This window comes from Emydura macquarii, unplaced genomic scaffold (assembly GCF_026122565.2).
Source record: "Emydura macquarii macquarii isolate MOO-44397 ecotype Brisbane River unplaced genomic scaffold, CSIRO-AGI_Emac_v2 contig_1253, whole genome shotgun sequence".
In the NCBI taxonomy this organism is placed as follows: domain Eukaryota; kingdom Metazoa; phylum Chordata; order Testudines; family Chelidae; genus Emydura; species Emydura macquarii.
The window spans coordinates 83,725,444-83,749,420 of NW_027131390.1; the positions used below are offsets into that span (position 1 = coordinate 83,725,444).

General features: G+C 43.7%; 1 protein-coding gene across 3 annotated transcripts in view; it reads right to left on the bottom strand.

Moving 5' to 3' along the window:
- GPD2 (glycerol-3-phosphate dehydrogenase 2) overlaps nt 1–23,977 on the bottom strand; it is a 129,738-nt gene that overhangs the window by 74,153 nt on the left and 31,608 nt on the right. For all 3 annotated transcript variants that reach the window (XM_067549426.1, XM_067549424.1, XM_067549425.1), the window contains exons 3-4: nt 16,874–17,045; nt 519–643 (exon numbers count right to left, since the gene is read on the bottom strand). In XM_067549426.1, the coding sequence (XP_067405527.1) occupies nt 519–643; nt 16,874–17,045 (297 nt within the window). The remainder of the gene's footprint in view (nt 1–518; nt 644–16,873; nt 17,046–23,977) is intronic.

Sequence of the window (23,977 nt, forward strand, 5' to 3'; positions counted from 1 at the left end):
GTATTCTACCATCTGTCTGAAAAAATCTTAAAGCTTTAATTGCAAATTTCACAAAAGGAAGGCAAGCTTTTGGGTTTTCCCATATGTAGAAGGCTGTCCCATCTTCCATCACATTATGTATGCGAACACCCAATACTAGGAAATCTGTCAATGATTATGTGCCACTCATTTACTATATTCTCTTTCTCAAAGGTCCTTTAAAAAAACAAAAAAGAAAAAACTAACGAAATTCCTATCAATGTACAACAGGAAATCTCCCCTGCCACATTATGCACAGTCCAGAAGATACCATTTTCAGATTGCCTGTAAATATGATACTCTAGCAAGAAACAGCAGTGGAGATTTCCCAAAAATATTCTAGCAAAATTCACTGAGCAAACTATTCTGTATGCACAATGCCTCTGGTATTCAACAAAAGACAGTATTACAAACCATAACATGAGAACAGATTTAATTGGGAGAAGGAAAAAAAAAAGTCTACTGGCAATTTTTGCTTAACAGCCAGCATAAACAATTACCTGCTCAAAATCCAGCCTCATGATGGCCTTCTGAAGATATCTCACTCCACCATGGATCAATTTAGTGCTCCTGCTGCTGGTTCCTGATGAGAAATCATCTCTTTCTACAAGGGCTGTTTTTAGTCCTGTGTAACCAGAAAACCAAATTAACTTCTTAAATTACACAATTTGTATGTAATTCATTAAAGACACTTCTCTAGGATAGAGACAATCACAAGAAAAATTACTCTGAACATGGATAAATTTGTATTCAAAGTGCAGTGCGCTGTCTATATTGTAATGAGAAGATTTTAGCCTCTTCCTGGGGGAAAAGTCAAAACAGAACTCAAACAGAGGCACATTAAAATCTGGACATATCACAGTCAAAAGACATTACAGCACATAGAGGCTAAACGGTTGGGGAGTTTTATGCATGGCATCAGGGCTCCTATGGAGGAGAGACAGTAGTCACTGTACAATCACATAACATTTTATTTTTATTAATAAAAAAGGTGGCTCTTTGCAGCAGAAAACCTCACAAAACTTTGCAACATCACAAACTAATTTGCACAATATCCTTGTAATGCAGGCCATTATTACTACTTATTTTACAACTAAGGAAGAGAGGTGCCCAAACAAAAAGAATCAGTAACAGACAGGATTGGAGCTCAACTTCCAGGCTCTTAGAGTTTAGACTGTGTTTTGATGTTAGAGATCAGCCTTTAATAATGTAAGCGCTCTCTAAAATATAATCAGTAAACTTGGGCCTTCCCACTGAAAGTACTGCATATTTGGTTGGGGGATGCCAGGAAAGAGTAGGGAACTTGGATGTGAAGGAAAATAATTGTTTGCTTGACCACAGTTACTCCATTTTAGTTTCTTTAAGTGTTCTGCTCTCTGCTGAAATCACCCACCCCCCCCTTTTTCCTTTTATCCTTACAGTGCTTATCTTGTGCCAAGGACAGAGAAAGGTTTCCTAGAAGAGGCAAGGAGACACCCCCAACTGGTTTTAATTGGTTACACAGCCTTGGGAGATAGATCAGACAACTTTGATAGATAAGTTGAAATCTTCTGTTAACATGTTATCTGTTATGCATACCTTTATAATTAGTAAAAGTAGAAAAGTATAAGCCAATAGCAATAGTAGTAATAATTTGAATATACCTATAAGCATCAAGAACTTATGCATATGTAATTTCTTTGTCTTGTTTGTATAAATATGCAAAAGAGCATGCCTTCGGGGTCTCACACTGACCACTTGCTGGGAAGTGTTTGACCTCTGCAGAAATAAAGCTTGGAGACTGCCCAACTACCTGCGTGGATCTCTTTTCTATCTGGTACAGGGTAAACGAACCTCATTTGGAATCTTTTTTTTTTCCAACAGATGCAAGTGTTCATACTCTAACACACTAATCAACTAATTTCTAAATAAAAAATTAAGTTCCTCTAAAAGTGATATAAGAAAGGCGTCTTGGGCTCATTCTGGAGGATGCTGAGCAGTCTGTTCCAATCCATCAGAGGATTTAGCCACCAGTTTACATTTTACTTCAGTGGAATTACTCACAAGCATAAAGTTCAGCACATGCTTAAATGCTTTTGTTGGATCAGCACCAGAGGGTGCAGCACCTTGTTGAATCAACACCACATTCAGTATCTGATCTTTCAGTATCTGCTTTTATGCAGTTTGTCTAACTCAAATCAATTCTAATCTGTTCTGGGTTTAAACTTACTATGAAAAGTCATAGGCATTAATTATTCAGAGAAAAACAGATGATTAAGAACAACTGTGATACAAAGTTAAATTAAATAAAAATCTCTTCTCTCCATTTAATATTATGCTTAGTTATGGCAACTGAAGGAGTGTACAACCAAGAGGCTCTTCTATTAATTAAAACACTCCGTGTGCATTTGGATCACTTCAATTTGATTAAATTTTTCACACTGAGTCTGCCATGGATATTGAGGATACAATTCATTCAAAAGAGAAAAGAAAAGGCAAGTTAATGCGCAAAAGTCTATCTTATAAGTGAAGCTGTGTCATGATAGTCTTACAAGAAAGGTATTTTTCTAGCTATTATTGTGTATTGTAATGAGGTGTGAGAGCTCTAAATTAAGGAAATTAACAATTTGTTCATTTATATACACAATTACATGCATGTGTATCTTTTATACACACTTTTTATATGTATACAAGCATACTACATATTCAGTATGTATATAGAGGCACAAAAGTGTGTAAATGATACACACCCCTTTACATGTGCGCGTGCGCACACACACACTTAAATACATGGCAATGTGATCCAAGATAAAGTTTTACGTGCAGGTTTTTTGGATGATAACGTAACTCAAGTGCCCAAACACACGCAAATATCTCTGCAATTGAATCTCCAATACTACTCAGTTTATTTAGAACAAGAAATAGAGAAGAATACCATATCCAATTGAAACTAAATAGGAAGAATGGAATTAGCCAATTTTGAATTTGGTCTGAACCCTTTTTTTTCCTCTATTCCTTGCATCACCTTAAAGATATTGCAGTGCTTTAGAATATTGCTTGTAGAACAATCATATCTAAAACCTGTAACAACTATTGGTCCCCCAAAACTTTTATGTCCTTAAAAATCTAATTATTACTGGTAACTTTAAAAGATCAGAGTAATTTGTTTTTGTCAAACGTGACTGAAGATTAATGGATACAATCAGGAATAATTTGGTGAAAACATATCAAACACAAGGAAAGCAAAATTTGTTGTTAAGTGAAGCATCAAACATAATAAAAGATCAAATTCCATGAATGAACAGCAACAATACACAATTCATTAAACAAATGCCTATGATTATTTCACACTTCAGAAAGCTACTGATATGATCAGAATATGGAGTAAAAGGATAAATATAGATTACCTTCAACCATTTTTTGTACACTTGCAATTACAAACACAATTTTTTCAGAGGCCCACTAACATAAGAGCAGGAGTGAAAACCTTAGTCACAACTGGTAAACCTATTTAGTTATCTTTAATAATCCATAATCAAAACATACCAAATACAAATTGGACTTGTGATTGTAATGTATTCCTCAGTATACCAATATGCTTATGTTACTGCTTTTTCCTTATGTAAATACTTAAAAAGTTTGTATAAGCATACATTTCAGCCAAACATTTTCAGACTGAGACCTGGGATGAAATCCTGGCCCCAGTGAAGTCAAAGAAAGTTTTCCCATTGACTTCATTGGGGCCAGGATTTCATTCCTTGTGTCAATGGAATTGCACTCTCAGACATCAGGCATGCCTTACACCAGCCCTGAAGAGATGTGCTAGATGCCATGCAGAATTTTGCAACTACCAAACACATCGAACGCAAAACTAGGTAAAGCATTATGGCTGAGATTTGAATCACACAAGTCAGGGAGTTCAAAATTAATGATGCCAAAGCATCTTCATACTGCTACAGCCACCCTCTTTCAAGCATTTATTGTTATTTTATAGTGTTACCAAAGTACATGGCACTGTAGCATACGAGAAATGGAGGTGACTTACCCATAATTGGAGGTCCTTCGAGATGTGCGGTCCCTATCTCTGTTCCACGTGTGGTTACTTGTGCACATTATGTGCCTGAGACTGTAGATTTCTAGCAAGTAGTGTCCATTAATCTACACCTCCCAGTTGCTTTCCTTGTGCTCCAAGCTGAGGGCTTAAGGGGCTGGTGCAGACTGACACCTCTCCTGTTCTTCTTATCAGGAATCAGATAAGATCTGAAGCAAAAGGGAAGGAGGGTGGGTAGTGGAATGAAGATAGGGATCACACATCTCAAAAAGCCTCCAGCTACAAGTAACTTCCATTTCTTCTCTGAGCATTGGTCCCTATGTGATTGAGAAGCAGTACTTAAAAGTGGGGCAGGGGAAGGAGTGGAATGCAGTTGGTACACATGCTTGTAATACTGCTGGCCTAATAGCTGCATCTGCAGAGGTGGTTGAACTAATGCATAATGCTTCATGGATGGAACTCCAGGTAGTGGCCCTATAGATGTCCAATATAGGTACCTCTTGAAGAAATGCTGTTGACGTCACTTGTGCCTTAGTGGAAGAGGCTCTCATCCCCCACCCTGGGGGAGAAATGTGCCAAATGGTAACAGAATGAGGCAGCCAGAGATCCACCTTACAGGTCTCTGAACAGATAATTCCACTAAAGCTACAGATAGTCTTGGTGATTTTTTAATTGGCTTTGTCCTTTGCAGTTAGAACACCAGCACTCAGCTGACAACCAAAGAGCGAAGTCTTCTCTCCTCACAGGAAGCATGAGGTTTTGGGAAGAATATCAGTAAGTGGATAGATTGATGGATGTGAAACTCAGAAACCTCCTCCTTATGAAAAATAGCATATGGCAGATCAGCCAGGAGTGCTCACTCTTCCAGCTGATGTGATGACAACTAAAGGTGATTTTCACAGAAAATGTGGCCAGTGTTTTAAAGGGTGGTCTGATCTGTACTGTTAGTCTAATTTTTCATTGTGGTGCAGGCTTCACCATTGGTGGGAAGGACATTCATGAATACAAGTTGTTGTTGGGTGAATAAAAACCAGAGTTTCCTACCTGAGAATGGAAGGCACTGATTGCTGCTAGATAGACCAGCAGAGAACTAACGGGAAACCCTGAAGTTTTCAGAAATAGGGTATATCTGCAAATTCTGGAGATAACTGATTGCTTCGTGCTCAGTACAGAAATGCCTCCATTTAACTAGATAACATTTCCTCATGAACTGTTTCCTATTTTCATTGAGGATAGATTAAACGACTTCTGAGAATGAATGTTCTAGGTCAAATGCCCATCCAAATACCAGGCCATGAGATGAAGGGCGCCTGGGTTGGGATGTCTGATCTTGAATGTCTTCTGGGTTAGTAAATCTAGAAAGGGTTGGATACTGAGGGGAGGATGGGTTGATATTCATAGGAAGTCTGGAAACTAGAATTGTCTGAGCCAATTGGGTGTTATGAGAATGACCTGAGCTTTATTGTAGTAAATCTTCTGCAGAACGTTTGGTAGCAGAGTTATGGGATGAAAGTCATACCAGAGTGGGTCTGTCCAGGATAAAAGAAGGGCATCACCCCTGGAGCTGTGGCCCAAAACTGCCCTGGGGCAATAAAGGGTGAACTTCTTGTTCATTTGGGATGCAAACATTTGGGAGATCTATGTGAAGATCTCGTTCAAGACACAATTGTGTATCTCCCACTCATGGGTTGTCCAGAAGCACTTGATGAGAATTGCTAGAGAATTCTAGAGAATTACTAGAGAATTCTGTGTGTCTGGTAGCCAAGAGAGGTATGTGGCTTCTGATACACCAATTCCATAATTTCAGTGCTTCCAAGCAAAAAGAAAGGATTTTGCTCCACCTTGTTGACGTAAGAGATAGTTGTCATATTGTCTGACATTATTTGGACATAGTGAAATTGAATAAGTGGGAGGAATGCATTACAGGCTACATTTACAGCTCTTAGTTTTAGTAGGTTTATATGCATCCTAGCATCGCAGACAGGAGTCCAAGTGCCTTGTGTGGTGTGGTTGTCCAGATGGGCTCTACATTCAATAATGTGTCTAACAATGGTCGCATCATGTGTGGGCGTGATGAAAGGAACTCCCCACATGCTTCCTCTGGGTTTGTCCACCAGGCAAGAGAAACCAGGACTCTGGTGAGAACTGTTACTCTGGTGTTTGTGGGGGTCTCGGTTTTGTGAGTAAATTAACCAGACTCAGGCTTGTAGGTAATGTAGGTGAAGTCTGGCAAATGGTTTTATACAAGTACACAATGTTATGTGGCCTAATTAGGAAAGGAAAACCTTGACAGTGACTCCTGGTCTGAAAAGACTTGTCTTATCAAATTTTTCATGGTCTGGAATCTCTCCATAGCGAGATAAGCCCTTGCAGAGATCACATCTTCGGTTACTCCTATAAAGTCTATAGTCCTTGTGGGAGTCAAACTGGACCTTCTTTTGACGACACATATTCCCAAGGTTGCCAGAAAATGGAGAAAGCTGCAAATTATGGGATGGGATTCTTTCTACATGAAAGTTGCTTATTTTCATGTGAACATTCATCCATCCCACAGATCTCATCTTTCTGGTAGGGATAGAACACTATCAGTTCATAGTACTCCCATTCAGACTAGCAACAGTATCCAGGGTCTTCATGAAGGTCTTCAGTGATGGCAGCCCAAATGAAATGTCACTGCTTCAGTCTCTCTGTATCTGGATGACTGTCTCTTAATGGGTCACTCCAGTCAGGAGATCCAGTTGGCAATTCTGTCATTGATATCAACATAACCATTTGCAATTAAAGACGTTTTATTGCTGAAGGTTGAGAATGGGTTCCCATCCTCCATTTTTCTTGGGGATTATGAAATATGAGGAAAACCCTTTTCCTCTGTGCTGAGACAGCACTTGTTCTATGGTCCTTTGTGGGAGGAGAGAATCTGCCTCTGACAGAAAATCTTCTTGTCAGAGTGGTCCCTGAACAGGAGCCAGGAAAGGGGCTTGTGAAAACTAAGGGAAAGGAACACAATAGAGTACCTGCTGTCAATGATTTCTAGTACCCATTTGTCTGTTGTGAATTTGTCCACAACTGGGGGCAAAAACGGTGAGGCAGCCATTAAAGATTGGAGGGAGAGGCAGTGGTAGATGGCATCAAAAGAGATATGTGGTTCTTGATCATCACATCAAAAATAATCCCTGTATGGTGAATGGAGTTGAATGGTTGTACTGTGGTAGTTGAGGTATATCTAGGGTTTAGTACTCTCTGGTGGTTGTGCAGTGGTTCGAATGAGTGTGGGTGGTAGAAAAGTTGGAAGATGGCCTTGGCTTGTAAACCTCTTTCTGGTGTTCTCTTTTTGGGGCTCGGGTCTCAATGTCCAAAGTTCTAGAGTCCTTTGACTAGTGTAGAGACTCAGTCTTGTTAAACAAATTAGACTCACTGAAAGGCAAGTCCTCTGTCATGTTTTGAACCTCTCTGGGGAACTCAAGGAGTGCAGCCAAGACTCACGTGCTTCATGAGTATATCTATAGCTATTCATCTAGACACAGTCTCATCTACATTCACCGCAGTGTGACTTGATGTTTTAGCGATCAGTTTGCCTCTCTCAATGAAGGCCTGGAATTGGGCTCTGTCCTTTTGAGGGAGTTTGTCCTTGAAGGACAAAATCTTCAAGTAGTTGTTTAAACTACATTGTGCTAACAAATGTTGGTAGTTAACCAGATAGAATTGCAGACTGTAGAAGAAAATGCCTTCCTCCCTATAAGGTAAAGTAATTTAGAACCTTTATCTGCTAGTGCCAGTGTAGCTTTGGGATGTTGTAATCTAGACCCCTCAGTGGCTGCCTGCACCACCAGGGAGTTGGGCACTGGGGAAAAGAAACTCCATTCCTTTGGCTGGTACAAAATAGCATCTATCTGCTCTTTTGGGGGTGAGGGGTCAGAGTGTGCCAGACTACCTAGCTGGGTCCATGATGGCCTCGTTTATTGGGAAGGCCACCCTACTGGAACCAGATAGTTGTAGCAGGTCAAGGAAGAGACGTTGGGTATTCTGGATCTTTTTTAGAAGAACTTGAAGGATCATTGGCCACTCTCTGCAAAAGCTCCTGATATCACCTGTGGTCATCAGGCAGGGAGACAGAAGACAAGGCAACTGCCTGACCTGGTGAGGAAGATGAAACACCTGTCAGTACCTGAGATTTTGGTTCAATCTCCTCTGTGGGACTCATGGACGGCTCCAGACATATACGGTAATATCCCATGGGCCCCAACAGGGCCAATATGAAGGGTCAACCAGTTGATGGGGACCCCATGGCATCGGGTACCATCAGTCCCTTAGGGAGTTGTATCTGGGTGGAGGACTGACCCAGGATCTTCTCATATCTGTCCAAACTAACCTCCCTACATGGGAACAAGGGATCATCTGGAGCCTCTGACTCCTCTGAAGCTTCTGACTCCTGTCGACTGGTGAAGCGGTCAGTACTGGTGGGTGAAAACACCTGCCTAAGGTATGAGGCGAGTAACGTTTCCATCTCCTTTATGTTGTTTCCTCCTCTGGTGTCACGATGTCTCAGGATGGTCGGACCCAAAAGAACAGGATATGAAAGGGTGAAGATATCATCTGTTGAACTGTAAGTTTTGGCTCATCCTGGATTCTGGGAAGTTCCAATAGTTGGAACTGAAGGATCTGGCACATCCACGGTCATCATTGTTGACTGGTCTCTATGGGGACAGGTCAGGATCAAAGAATCTTCTTGGAAGGTCTTAGTAATGTCAGTAGTTGCCAGTCCTTAGGCTTACAAATCAGAGCTGACATCAGTACCAGCGGATCCTTTCTCCTTCACATCTTACCCTCATAATGAGAGGATCTAAGTAAGCCTAAATCTTAGGTCCTGTGCATGAGGACTCACCCAACTGGACAGAGTCAAAGAGATCTCTTCTTTGGAAGCAGACTTGGAAGGAGGAGATTTGTCCTTATGCCTATGAAAAGCCCTGGATGACATCTTTTTGGACTTAGCTCTGGTTTCCACTCCTCCTGAGCTCATGCTCAGAGGGGTGCTGCTCCTCAGCTGAAGCCATAGGAGGGATCTCACTGGCTTGGATTGGATTCAAATTTGAGTGATGGGAAGCATGTTGCTGTCGCAAAACCCAGGTAGAGCTTCAGCCCTGTAAAGTACCTCTTGGGCCATTTGTTTAACCAAAAACTGACCAACAAAGTCCTCAAAACAGGTTATTCCAGGAACGCTCAGCTTGTATTAGAGCTTGGCCATTATTCCATAATTAACTGATTTCGCAAATATATTTGAGTGTATATTAGCGTTCAAAGGTTAGGGAATGACATTGACAGAAACAACCAATCTACACATACACAGAACCTGAAGGAAGTTCAATAGAATCACTTCAGTCAAGAAAGGTAACAATCAGACTGAAGTTCGTGTGTCTCTTAAGGAACAAAGTTATGATTAGTATATTTTATAGATCAGCTAACTGTTAAATGTTTGTTTTCAATCTTTTTTTACTTTATAAAATGTGAAAAAGTAAAGGTTTTCCTTTTTAAAAAGTATAGCTGAATCCAAAATGGAGCAATCAATTAAAATCCCAGGTCCAAATTCACACTGACTAAGCAGACTCAGTTTCTTTTACTTTAGAAGAGTTGGTCCTGCTTAAACAGGAGCTAAACTTTGCCCCAATATTTTTAAATAAGAAATAATAATTTTAAGAGACCATTAATCTAGCATTAAAATATGTCCATACACCTTAATTGCAAAAACAAAACATAAAAATAACCCTCCAAAAACAAAAACAAAAGTTCCCACTCTAAATCCACCATTGGATCTTGATTCTGATGTTCAGCTCTCTCCCCAGTTGCATAGGACTTTCCATAAAGAAAGAGCAGAAAAGACGGTTACTTACCTTGTAACTGTTGTTCTTTGAGATTTGTTGATATGTTCATTCCATTGTAGGTGCATGCATACCCTCGTGCATGGTTACCGGAATTTTTTTCCCCTTAGCAGTACCTGTAGGGCCAGCTTCAGCGCTCCCTGGAATCCTGTGCACATGCCACAGTATATGAGGCTCCACCAGTCCTATGCCCCCTCAGTTCCTTCTTGCCATCAACTCTGACAGCGGGGACGGGGAGTGGATCATGGAATGGACATAAGCAGCACATCTCAAAAAACGGTTACAAAGTAAATAACCTTCTTTTCTTCTTCGAGTGCTTGCTCACGTCGATTCCATTGAAATTGACTCACAAGCAGTACCTTAACGGCATGTTCAGAGTTCACAGATCAGCTGACTGCAGCACTGCCCTGGTGAAGCTGGCATCGTCCCTTGCCTGCTGAACAATGGCATAGTGGGACATAAAAGTGTGCACCAACCACCATGTAGCGGCTTTGCATATGTCCTGAATAGGCACTTGCACCGGGAATGCCGCAAAAGGGGCCTGCGTTCTAGTAGAATGAGTTGTGACGCTTCCCGGAAGGGGAACCTTTGCCTCCTTGTAGCAGAACCTAATGTAGGACGTTATCCAAGAGGAGATCCGCCGCAAAGAGACAGGTAAGCCCTTCATCCTGTCAGCCACTGCCACAAACAGCTGCATGGACTTACGAAATGGTTTCTTCCCCTCGATGTAAAAAGCCAGGGCTCTGTGCAAGTCCAGCATGTGCCACCTCCATTCTTCCTCTGAGGCATACGGCTTCAGGAAGAATACAGGCAGGAAAGTGTCCTGACTGGCGTGGAATTGTGACACCACCTTGGGGAGAAAGGCTGGGTGAGGCCTCAGCTGAACCTTGTCCTTATAAAAGGCTGTGTAAGGTGGCTCCGAGGTAAGTGCCGTAATCTCCAATACCCTCCTAGCCAAGGTGATGGCCACTAGGAAGCCTACCTTCCACGAGAGCAACAATAGGGAGCAAGTAGCCAAAGGCTCAAACGGTGCTCCCGTGAGCCTGGAGAGGACTAAATTCAGGTCCCAGAAGGTAACAGGTCCCTAGCCTGGGAGTTACGTTTCTTTATACCCTTCAGGAACCTATCCACCATGGCGTGAAAGAAGACTGACCTCTCTAGAATCGGCAAATGAAAGGCGGATATGGAACCAGATGCACTTTCAACGAGGCAGTGGCGAGGCCCTGAAGCTTAAAATGTAACAGGTAATCCAGCACCGTCTGAACTGATGCCTAGTAGGGAGTGACCGCTTGGGCTGCAGACCAGCAAATGAATCTCTTCCACTTAGCTAAATATGACACCCTGGTGGAAGGTTTCCTGCTACCGATTAGTATATCCTGTACTTGAGATGAGCAAGTCTGTTCCTCTAGGCTCAGCCTCCATGCCATCAGGTGTGGGGACTCCAGGTCTGGGTGCAGAAGGTGCCCCTTGTCCTGGGAAAGCAGGTTGTGCCAATGCGGCAGCTCAGGGGGGTGGGGGGAGCGAGGATGGGGGTGGGCCAACCAACAGCTCCAGGAGTGTCATGAACCAGTGCTGCCTGGGCCATGCAGGTGCTATAAGAATGACATTCACCTTGTCTCGTTTGATTTTTAACAGGACCCTGTGAATCAACGGAACGGGAGGGAAAGCATAGAGAAGCCTTCCCGACCATGACTGCAGCGAGGCGTCTGACAGCGCTCTGTCATCTTGCCCTCGAATGAAGCAAATCTGACTGCATTTCCTGTTGATCCTGGAAGTGAAGAGATCCACTTGGGGAAACCCCCACCTCCGGAAAATCATATCGGCTACCGACAGGTGGAGAGACCACTTCTGTCAAGGTACGAACGTCCTGCTGAGGCGGTCCACTGTGGTGTTCCTGATATCCGGGAGGTGTGAAACCACCAGGTGACTATTGTGCCCTATCACTAGGTTCCACAGGCTCACTGCCTCCTGACAGAGGGCTGGGGAGTGGGCCCGCCCTGCCTGTTGATATAATCACGGCCATGGTGGCCATCAGAACCTGGACATCTTGCCTCTCAGGAAAGAAAGGAATACTCCGCATGCCAGACAGATCGCCCTGAGCTCCCTGATATTTACGTGCAGCCCCTGGTCTTTCCTTGACTAGGTCCCCTGCGTGCTGTGACCCAAAATGACGTGCTCCCCGCCCCTCCCCCCCCCCCCCAAGTCCGGCGCATCCGATATGAGAGTCACCAAGGGGGCTAGGAAAGCAAAGGGAATCCCTTTCATCACTGACTCAAGGAGGTTAGGACTTGTGCTGGCACCATGATCACTCTGTCTAAGTGGTGCCTGCTTGGGGTGTACACCAAGGCCAGCCACAGCTGGAACAACCTGAGTCTCAGATGGCATGTACCTATGTGCTGTGACATGCACACCATATGCCCCAACAACTGCAGGCAAGTCCGTGCCATTGTAAGGGGAGAGGCTCGCAGGCCCCTGATCACGTTCGACATGGTTTTGACTCAAGACTGTGGCAGGAATGCCCTGGCTTGCACAGAATCAAGGACAGCCCCAATGAACTCTATTTTTTGTGCTGTGTGGATTTTTGTTCATTCGCCAGCAGACCCAGCTAGTGACAGGTGGTCTGAACCAAATCCAAACTGGCTTGGATCCATGCCCATGACCTGCCTCTGATGAGCCAGTCATCTAGATAAGGGTAAATATGAAGCCCTCGGCACCTGAGATACGCGGCCACCACCGCCATGCACTTTGTAAAGACCCTTGGGGCAGAGGACAGGCCAAAGGGTAGGGCCATGAACTGGTAATGGGAACCTCCCACCACAAACCGGAGAAAGCGCTTGTGTCCGGGGAATATTGAGATATGAAAATACGCGTCCTTTAGGTCGAGGGTGGAATACCAGTCCCCTGGATCCAAGGAGGGAATGTTAGAGGCTAGGGAGACCATGAGGAACGTCATTTTGATGTACCTGTTTAACCCCCACAGGTTGAAGACAGGCCTGAGGCCCCCCTTTGCCTTGGGAATGAGGAAGTAGTGGGAATAAAAACCTCTTCTTCTCCTGTCTGACGGAACCTCCTCCACAGCTTCCAGTGCGAGGCGGTTCTTCACCTTTTGCATAAGGAGCTGCTCATGAGAGGGGTCCCTGAAGAGGGACAGAAAGAGGGAGGGTATGTGGAGGGGGAGGAAGAAAACTGTAGGGTCTAGCCAACTGCAATGGTCCCTAGAACCCAAACAGTCTAAAATTATATGGGTCCATGCTGGGAGGAAAGGGAAAGCTGGTTCTGAAATGGCAGGGAAGCAGGATCCTGGTGTGAGACTGGAAGGCCATCCTCAGGCGCACCATCAAAACGATTGGCGCTGACGACTAGAGCGTGGGGAGTGGGTTGGCTGATTGGCTGTGGAGGAAGGCAGGCCCAATCTGCACCACCTAAAATGTCCGTTTCTGTCCCTTCTCTGATAGGCCTCGAAATGCTGGGCCTGATACCGCAGTTGCTGCTGCGGGTGGGACTGCCTCCTCGAGACCTGCGGTGTATAAAGGCCCAATGAGCACAATGTGGCCCTTCAGTCCTTTAACCTGTGAAGTGTGGTGTCGGTCTGCTCCGAGAACAATGCAGTTCCATCAAAAGGCAGATCCTGGATGGATTGCTGCACCTCCTGGGAAAGACCAGATGACTAATCATGAGCACCTACGCATGGAAATCACGGAGACCATCGATCTTGCAGCCAAGTCAGCCGCACCTGACGCCACCTGCAAGGCAGCCCTGGCCACCGTCTTGCCCTCCTCCAAGAGGGTGGTAAAGTCCGGTGCCAGCTCCCAGCTTCACAGAGTCCCAGAGGTTATAATTATAACAGCACCTACTGGTTAGCGATCCGGAATTGCAGGCTCGCCGTAGAATAAATTTTTCTCCCAAACAGATCAAGTTTCTTGCTGTCTTTGTTTTTGGGAGTCATGCCAGCTTGCCCCGGTCTATCCCTCTCATTAGTAGTCATCACTACCAGGGAGCTTGGAGAAGGGTGCGTGAATAAGTACTCGAACCATTTAGCAGGGACGTAGTACTTCTTCTCTGCCCTTTTAAAAATTGGTGGCAAAGAAGAAGGCATTTGTCACAAGGTTTTAATCGCCTTGAGAATCCCTTTGTGGACTGGCAGGGTGACCCAGGCCGGCACCGTAGCTGCCAGCACATCAAAAAGGTTGTCCTTAGTCCGACGTTTCTTGAAGCTCCTACACCTCTAGGCCCAAGTTCAAGGTAACCCTTTTGAGGAGCTCCTGGTGGGTACAGAAGTCATTCAGGGGGACTGATGACCCTCTGGTGACTGTCTCATCCGGGGAAGAGGAAGATGACTGGCCCTGCACGGGGATAGTGGCATCTCCCCTGGCTGCTGTGGAACCGCCATAGATGTCCCCTCCTGCGGATCCGACTCTGCCTCTGAGACCGGCCTGAGACTCTCAGCCGGGGGTCCTGGGGCTGCAGACTGCTTCCCCGGTGACTGGAGGGAAAAGGGCCTGTGGCCACATGAAACCCCCAGGAATTCCAAAAGGGCCATTGGGTAGGCCACTGTCCCTGAGGCCATCCTGGTGCAGTCAGACAGGAGCCTTGATCTTGCCCCCCCAGTCGATGGGGCTGGCTGGAGGGAGGAGCCAAAGACTTGCCCTTGGGTGAGGAAGCGTACTTGCTCCTTGGCAACCAACACCGGCCGGAGCCTGGCCCCTGTCCCACAGAGCAGTGCTGGGGGGAGTGGGATCGGTATCTGATCTCCAGAGACCTCCGGTGCTCTGATGACTGATGCCTCAATGATGGGGAGCACGAGCCCAGCGACCAATAATGCTCTCTAGACCGGTGCTGAGTCGGAGAAGCCCTCCGGTGGGAGAAAGATCGTGAACATCACCATGCCACAGGTGAGTGCCCCGGTGCCAGGGATCGTTCCCTAGGGGAATGTCCTGATTCCGGCAATCGGGTTCTGTGCCGTGAACGCACAGGTGAACTTGACAGCGCCAGGGAAAGCGATCAGTCCCAATTCCCCAACGGTGAACATCTGCCGGACCTCAATCTAGAACAGTGCCGCCCCGCCGGGTCTGAGGTCTTCAGAGTCGTTGACCGATACCGATGCCAAGTCAACGCCACTGAGGGCCTGCGCTGTTGGCTCTCCTTCCCTGACAATCTGCCCGGAAACGGTGAGGGCACCCTTGGGGACTGGTGCCAGGATAGAGGAAATCTTCTCCCCGATGATCTGGGATCGCAAGGAGGCATGTCAGGGCTCCGGAGAGGAGTGCAGCCATCGGGGGAATCCCATCAGGGGCTTCCCCTTCCTTGCTCCATCTGGGACATGGGTGTCAGGGGCAAGGGCATGCCATTAAGTCCCTGGCTGCTTGAAATGCCTCCGGCATTGATGGCATCACAATCTGTGGGGGCCCTCTTCCACTCCCCAGAGTCGGAGTAGGCTCCCTTGGAGAACTTAGGGCCCGAGGTGGAAAGCCTTGCTCCTGCAGAGTCTGCTCTGCCTGTTGGACCTGCAATGGTCCGGTGCTCAAACCAGCATCCTTGGATTCCTTAGGTGCGGGAGAGCAGTCCCTCTCCAAACGTTGCTTCTTCTGCTTCTTCTTCAAAGGTGAAGCAGAAGATCGGAGCCATAGAAGTTCTGGTGTCAGAGGGGTGCTCGGCACCGAGAGAGAGCAAAGTGGCTCCAAGGCAGGTCTTAAAGCGGCCTCCATCAGTAAGGCCTTCAGACGACTCTCTCTCCTTCTGCGCCCTTGGTCGGAACGCCCTACAGATATGGCACTTGTCCTTCCCATGTGACTCCCTCAGGCACTTCAGACAACAGTTGTGGGGATCGCTAAGAAAGAGGGGCTTGCCGCAAGACTTACAGGGCTTGAAGCCCGGGGATTGGGGCATACCCCACTGCTGGGTGGAGGTCCCTAAGGGGACTAAACCTTAACTACTAAACTAACAACAACTATTTACTACAATACACTAACGATTTCTACTTAAATACGTAAGAACACTTGACTTAGAAGCTAAAACGTTAAGAGGCACTTGAAGAAGCAAGCAACGAACACAGTTCCAGTAACCGTCAGTGGTTGAAAGAAGGAACTGAGGGGGCGTAGGGCCAGTGGCGCCTAATGTACTGCAGCATGTACACAGGACTCCAGGGGACGCCAAAGCCGGCCCTACGGGTACTGCTAAGGGGAAAAAAATTCTAGTAACTGTGCATGGGGGAGCACGCACTCACCTACAATGGAAACGACATGAGCAAGCACTTGAAGAACAGAGACTTACCAAATGGATCTTGAAGCAAAATGCTTCCAGTAGGTTTTAATGAGAAATCCAGATAGACTAAGCTAAAATCTGTGCTTAGATTAATAGCTATTAAACATGTCCAACAGGTGCAGCTGTCTCCTACCTATGTAAAAATGATTATCAGTCATTTTTATATGACACCCCTACAGTAAACAGGATTGATGCCATATTTCTTTGCTCATGAAGAATTCATACCCAGCTCTCTCCTTTTCAAATTAAGGTGGCTGAAGATTGCCATATAGCTTTTTCCTTCGTTCTTTACTGCAATTGCCCTCCTCCACAAACCCGGATGACTCACATTTTCAATTAAAGATGTAGCCAACTAACAGAGGCTGGGAGTGGGTGAGCCAATTATTTTAATGTACTGCTGATATGGTGTGGAGGAATGCATTTGTAATAGTCCATATAGCTGCAGCTGTACCAACAAAATAGGACTCTTAGCTTCCTTCAAGTTCACAGGAGCCACTGGGATCCAAAGAAGACAGTTATATAATCAAGTCCTTGGGGGACAGTGGGGGGGAGAGCAGGTTCCCCACTTTAAACCAGTTTTGTGTTTGAAGATCCAGTTTCATTAGTTTATATTAAATTGCATGCAAGCATTTATAGTAGAACAAAACCAAGCTATACACCTAGCTGTAATACACATACTTTCGTGCCTCACCTCTTGTAACAGCGTCTAACGCACAGCCGCATCCTGTTGCTCCTCCTCCTATAACAAGCACATCAAATTCGCTTGTATTTTGTAGAGCCAGGAGCTGACCTTCTCTTGTAGGCAAATGACGTTTCATTGGTACGTTCACAGGTTCTGCCGCTTCAACATACATAAAGTTATCCTACAAAGACAAATAAAAATCAAGACAGAATTAGTGTCTATTCCTCAGTCGTGTGCCATGACATTTTTAGTCAGGCATGCAGTTGTACACTTGCATGCAAAATGGCATCCTTCACGCAGCATGACCTTGCACATATGGAGCATGTGAGGTCAGGCTGTGTAAAGGGGTGCTAGTTTGTTCTACAAAATGGCACTTTCCTTGCACATTCAAGGGCCAGACAGAATCGTCCTGCAGGCACAGCCAGTCATGCAATATGTAAGGCATGCCTTGCATATATCAATGGCATGCCACCACAATTCCTTATAAAATAGGTATAGTTAGTGGAAACTACTCAGAAAAAGATGTCTTTATTCAAAGTCCATTTTAAATCTTATAGGTAATATTTTAGCAAATGCAAAAGATGACAAAGAGCATCAAAAGGGTTAAGGATTAGTTTACATTTAACTCACATTGGCTACTCCTCCATAGTTTTTGAGGAGTTAATAGAACAAGGTACAATATCAAAAACTCTTCATTACTCCCTTCTAGTATTTTAAAATAAAAACATATCCTGAACAGGATAAGAATTCTGTACCTTTAAAATATAAAATGGATATTTAATCCACTAGGCTATAGAGTCTTTGCAGAACATCTAACACACATTGAAGGAATTATTTTGCACCAGAGGGAGCCATATTATTTCTATTGTTTTCCTAGAACATTAAACTATTAATGCATTATTTGTATTGATCAAAGGCCCCAGTATGCTAGGTGATATACAAACAGATAAGACGACAGTCCATGCCCTCAAAGAAAAAGAAAAAAGTTCAGTTTAAAAAACCTGACTGTAAAGGTTATAAAAACTAATGTTTTCTCATTTTTACTAGTCAAAGTCACGTAAGTACAGCCCCTTTTATTAAAAAAACCTTAAACTGTTTTGCTTTTATTTCTCAAGTCACATGTGTTAACATTACATAAGGTTTCTTTTTAGTGGTACAGAGTAACAATACAACAGTATACATAGACCATTTCTGTTTTTCTTTGAATGGATTCCAGAATAATACAATATTCTCTAGGACAATCACTGCCTGATATTCTTTTGTGATCCATTTTTGCTGTTAGCTTGGTGACCCTAGTAAGAGAGAAAAGATACTTTCTTAATCTGTTAACCAAGATGGGCAGGTAGCTTTGATTGTGTTTATTTGTGGTGGGGGCTTTTTGTTAAAAATGGATCATTTCCTAAAGGCTTTACTTGGAGGGTAAGAGGTTTGGTTACAGTTTAAACAGATATTCAAAAGCCCTTGTAATTATGAGAATCCTAAAATCCTACTATTGATTGTGCACTTCATAATCTATATTATGAGTACCGTCATTATAGGTTGTAATCCACCTCTACTATGTAGTATATTAATTACCTTATGTACAATGAGCTGTAGCCAGGTATAATAATTATTCAGAAGTTAATTAAGATGCAAGGCCACAAAAGAAATCGTGCTTGCTCTCTCACTCGTACTGTCATCTGCTCTAACTCTGTCTCTCTTCCTTCTCGCAATCTTATTCACTATCACCCTTTAATGTTGCACACAATTGGATAGTGGGTTGCTCTCCAAACTATTGTTTTCAAGGTCTGAAGGGGCTGACAATCTTTTTCGTAATAGAATAATCACTTCTGGTATAGTAAACGGATTTTGAGGAGAAAATAGCAAATCAGATTTTGTGCATGTAATTAGGATGCCTGGGTGCTTGAATGCAAGGAGGAGACTTTTCTGGGTAAGGTACTGAAGTGTGAATTAGAACACCTGTATTCTATTCCCAACTCTGGCACAGAACCTCTTATGACCTTGGGCAAGTCATTTAAGTCAACATTCAGATAGATCCACTAATTTTGGGTGTCTCAATTTTTGAGTGTCCAAAACTTTTCAGAAGTACGGGGTATCCGAAGCTCCTGTGGATTTAAAAACACAGCTGTACAAGACCACAGCCCTGGGAATCAGACCCCATTTTACAAGCCGAGTACCCAAAATTAATGGACACTAAGAAATTTGGGCCTCTGGACTTTCTCCATTTCTTTACCTGTAAAATAGGGGTAATGCTACTTACCGCAAACAGACATTGCAAGGCTCAATTCATACATATTTGGAAAGCACTTCTATATTGAGTGAGATTTTGTGCAGTGCCTCTAAGAGATGCAGCCAGAGCACACAGTCCAAAGGGAGTAGGGCTAAATTAGTTGAAAGCCATTTTTGTGCCCTCCCAAATCCAGTCCTGGGCTGCTCCAGGAGCTGAAGAAGCCCCCACTATAATTAAGTTACTGCAGCCTCCTTGGGCTATCTTAAGGGCTGCAAGACTGCCTGGAATCTCTGTAGTGCTGCATGATGTGGCTCCACCCTGAAATGCCTCTCCCACACTGGGAATTGCAATGATAGTACCCCGGAGGCAACCTTATAGCTGTCTAACAGTGCCTGTGCCAGTGAAATCCTCCCTCACCACAACCAGGCATTTAAGGCCCCCTTTATGCCACTCCAGCCCTCACCTCTAGTGGAAAGGGAGCTGGAGAGGGTGAAGATCTCAGCCCAAGTACATAGAGTAATTTTTTTGCAATCTGAAAACTACTCACTTACCAATATTTGAAATGCTATGCTTTTTTGCACACAGAATATAGAAAGTAGGAATAAATAGGGAAGTAATATAAACCATTTTGCACATAAAAGAGAGGTGACAAGTCTATGTAACACTTATTTCTTTAGCAAATGAAATGTCAGAACTTAGAAACAGTAACTTTGCTGACTCGGTGCTGGAGTAGCTTCCAAAAATTCACTCCTCCTTATCGGATGAACATGTTCAACCTGATACTTCATTAAAGGTCTATTTATATAAATGATCATCCTAAGTAAAAAGAAGGGTAACAGGTGGCAAAGCACATGCACAATTCAGCAGCAAAGGGACTCAGACTGCCAAAACTGAATCTGAAAGACTATTACTATTTCTACATCACCATAGGATGTAAGTGTCACTTTAAGATACAGGGCTACATCCTCATCCAGGGTAAGAGCCCTCTGCACCACTGGTTTAAAGCTGCCATACACTTTTCCCAGTGATGTAAAGCCTGTGTAGTTAACACTATGCCACCTCCTCCCTCTTTTCTGTACTGGAGGCTCTCTCAGCCAGGCCAGAGAGTTTTGTGCTCTAACGATCATGGGCTGGAAGAACTATTCCTAGAAGGTAGTTCCAGCAGACATAAGTTAGAGCAGCCCTCTGGAGGCAGGTTTGGCCCCAGTCAGCCCCAGGACTGGGGGAGAGACAAAGACCTTTGTTTCCCCATCTCCTGCTTCAACTCATCCTTTACCACCACTAAAGTGAAAATACATAATCCTTCCTTCAATATACTTACAAACTAAATTAGATGACTATACGAACAAAAAGGGTGTCAAAAATCATGTCATTTTGTTAGTTTAGATCAGACATTTCTTCTTTTCACTTTCAGAGGGCTTTATAAAGTTTTAATTAATTTTTAACAAAAGCTTATTATAAAATCATTACTTTGTTTATGTGGGAGCAGGGGTAAGTGGTTCGCAGTTCAAGCAAATGATTAAGAGACTCCCTATCCACTTTCTCAATCTGCTGAAGACCATGTGCGTCACAAAACGGTCTGTGGTCATGTCCACACTGCACTCAGGAGGTGTGACTGCAGCAAATGCAGACATACCCAAGCTAGCTCAGATCCTGCTAGCTCAAATAACAATAGCAGTGAACCCGAGACTGTACAAGCCCACTCCGGATTCCAAGTATGTACTTGAGCAGTCACCCTCATTACTGCAGCTTCATGGCTACTGTAACTAGAGCTAGATATACTCGAGCTACCTTTGATCTATCTACTCGTGCTGCAGTCAGCCACTCCGCTGACTGCAGCATAGAGATACCCTATAAGTTTTTGCAGTGTAAAAGCCAAGGACAAAAGAAGTGATGAAGGTAATACAAGTGGGTGCAGCTACAACTAAAATGGATTAAAATGAACAAGATGAAAATTTAGGTTGAACATCCTAAATTTCCTAACAGATTATGGAATATTCTTCCAAGAGAAATGGCTGAAGCCCTATAGCTATTTAGAATTAAACTAGACAATGCACTGAAGTATATGTATATAGTATGGAACAACCCTGCAATGACGTGTAGTCTACTAGATCCAGTTGGTCTTTACCCTCTCTAACAGTTCAGCACACATGTAACTTAACCCAAATTCAAGTAACAGAATACTGTCTTCTTACCGCCATCCCAGAGCAGCTGCTCTTGTCTATTATGCTGCTTTACCACCTCTTCCCACTTGCTGAGATGCTTTGTATCTGCCTTTCCTCAATGGCCTATAATCTGTATAGTTATAAGTGACAATGGCGTGACAATTTCACCATGTAGACCACGCCTATGACCTCCGAACATGAAGGCACATCTTTTTTGAATGCACTGAATTACACAAATTGCTCAATTTTAGAAAATAGCTTCATTGTCTCCTGCTCTATTGCCTGTGAATTATAGCTGTTACTGAGACATCTTTCATCCCCAGTCCTGATGAGTAGTTGCCTGAGATAACCAACCAAATGGTGCAGTTTTCTGAAGTGGCCAATCAGCTCTGTAGTAGTAGAAAGGACTCAGAACAAGGCCTCCCTATAAAACTTGTAAAGAAAATAAATAAAAAAAGACGACAGATATTTTCATGATCTCAAGGACAGTTAAAATACACTGGATTTTAAATATGTTAAGCTTTAGGCATGTCAACCTTCAGGGCTCCTTTAACAAGTAATTTATTGTTTGCCTTATAGTTTTCTGCAACACATCCCTGTGGGTGTAAGAGACTAAATAATGGTTTACACTACATCCACAAGGTGAATTACTGACTAGACAGAAGCCCAATCTACAGCCTTCCATGGTTTATGCACCTTGGATAGCTTCCACTCAAAATGATTAGATCACTTTCTCTCTGTGTTTAAGCCCTTATTAGACTTGCAAATTTTTTTTTAAATGTTCTACACAGTTGTCACTACTGGTGCAACAGAAAACAAGATCTAATAATTAGTGTCTATTGCTGAAAGAAGTGCATATTTAAAGACCACAGGCAATTAACAATCAGGTTGTCCTGTAATCATGTACAGTATTAATTTGAGCATAGTGTGTAGGGTTTCATGCAAATTACTTAATACATAAGAGAATGAAAGAGGTTGCTGCTGTATTATGCGAGTCAATCAATGTAGTAGTTAGATTAAAGTAAAATTGCTTCATGTTCTATTTATTATAATTAAGGAGGTACTAACCATATTTGTATACCTCCTCCAAGTGAAGTAAAAATTAATAAGCCTTTTTTCACAACCTAATTTTGAGACATTATGATGGCCCTCTCAACCTAAAGTATTTCCCCAGCTTTTACATTACATACTGCTTTTAGCTAGCCAATTGCTATACACATCAAACACAAATCAGAGGAACACACTTTAAATAAAAGCAATGCAAATTTTAAGTGTGCAAACACAGATTCACTAGTTAATGACCTATTCTTTAAAGTCAAATCTATCCTTGGAGGAAGATGGGGAGGAAAGAATTCCTGGTTTCTGGTTCCATTTCTGATATGATGCTAGTTCCATGGTACCTTCAGTAAACCAATAAGATTCACCGACCTAATTCAGCATATGGGTCAAGCACTTCAATGGACTACATAATAGTTGAAAAGCTTCTATTTTTTACATGAAAGTAGAGCTGGGAGTGAGGCATATCTCCCTCAGATGTGTCGCATCAAAATTTTAGCAGCAAGCTTCACTTCACTCTAGCCATAATCTACTACCCACTGTATTTTATTGTATTTAGGGTCCAGCTCTGTAGCTGTCCCCTACACAAGGTAAAGTTATTTTCTTATCTGTAATTTTTACTTGAGGCCCCAATTCAGCAACACACTTAATTAAGCACGTGCTTAGCTTTAAATGGGGCTACTCACGTGCTTAAAGTTAAGCACTTGCTTAAATGATTTGCTGAAACGGGGCCATAGTTTGTTCAACAGTGAAAGGTACACTCAGAAGTTTCTGCTAATATCAGGACCAAGGGTCAGAGCAGGGTCAAACCTGAAGCTGGAAGCAGAGAAGAGGTTGATAGTCAGGTTCCAGGTCAAGGTCTATACCAACCATCAGAGGCTGAATTAGGTTTCAGGGTCTGGGTCAGGGAGTGAAGTCCAAATCAAGCCGCGGTCCAAGCCAGAAGCTCAGGAACAGTCATGGCAGCAACAGAAAATCCACACTGTTGCCCAGACACTTCCTGGAACACCTCTTGGATTTATATAGCAAGTGATACAATTTTGGCTTCCAAACTTAAATTAAGGATGTACCCTCAACCTCCAAATCAATTTGGTGGACCCCCAACAGAGGAAAAAAACCAATTATGCATGCCCTCCCACCTCCTATCTGCCCCTTGCACCCAGCACACCACCTATATCTATGGAAATTCTTCACTGCCCCCAGGCAGTTGGGGGGCAGTTCCAACAGTGCTCTTATGCCTCTCAAGTCGAGTCTTTCAGAATGGGGGGGGAGGAAGGGAGAAAGAACAGAGAAGCAGAGAGGAGTCTAAACATTTTTCCAAGGAAGCAAGGAGGCAGCAGATCCACCCCAGATCCTGGGCTCTTTCTGTTGCCTTCGCCCCTCTTGTAAAATAATGATATTGGCTGCTCCCTCTCCTATCCAAAAACTTCTCTCAGCTCCTGAGGAAAGAATTGGCTGTTCTTCTCCAGGAGGCAGGAAAGTGAGCAAGGCAGCCCATCAGAGGGAGTTTTCTGCTTGGCATTCTGAAAATCATTCGAAGGCTGAAGCTTCCAGGCTCATGGCAAGACTAGCAGGGGCCAAACTCACATGATATAGGCAATGGCAACTGTTAAACACAAATGAAATGTTATTTTAGCTTTCTATTGTTATAGACTCTTTTCA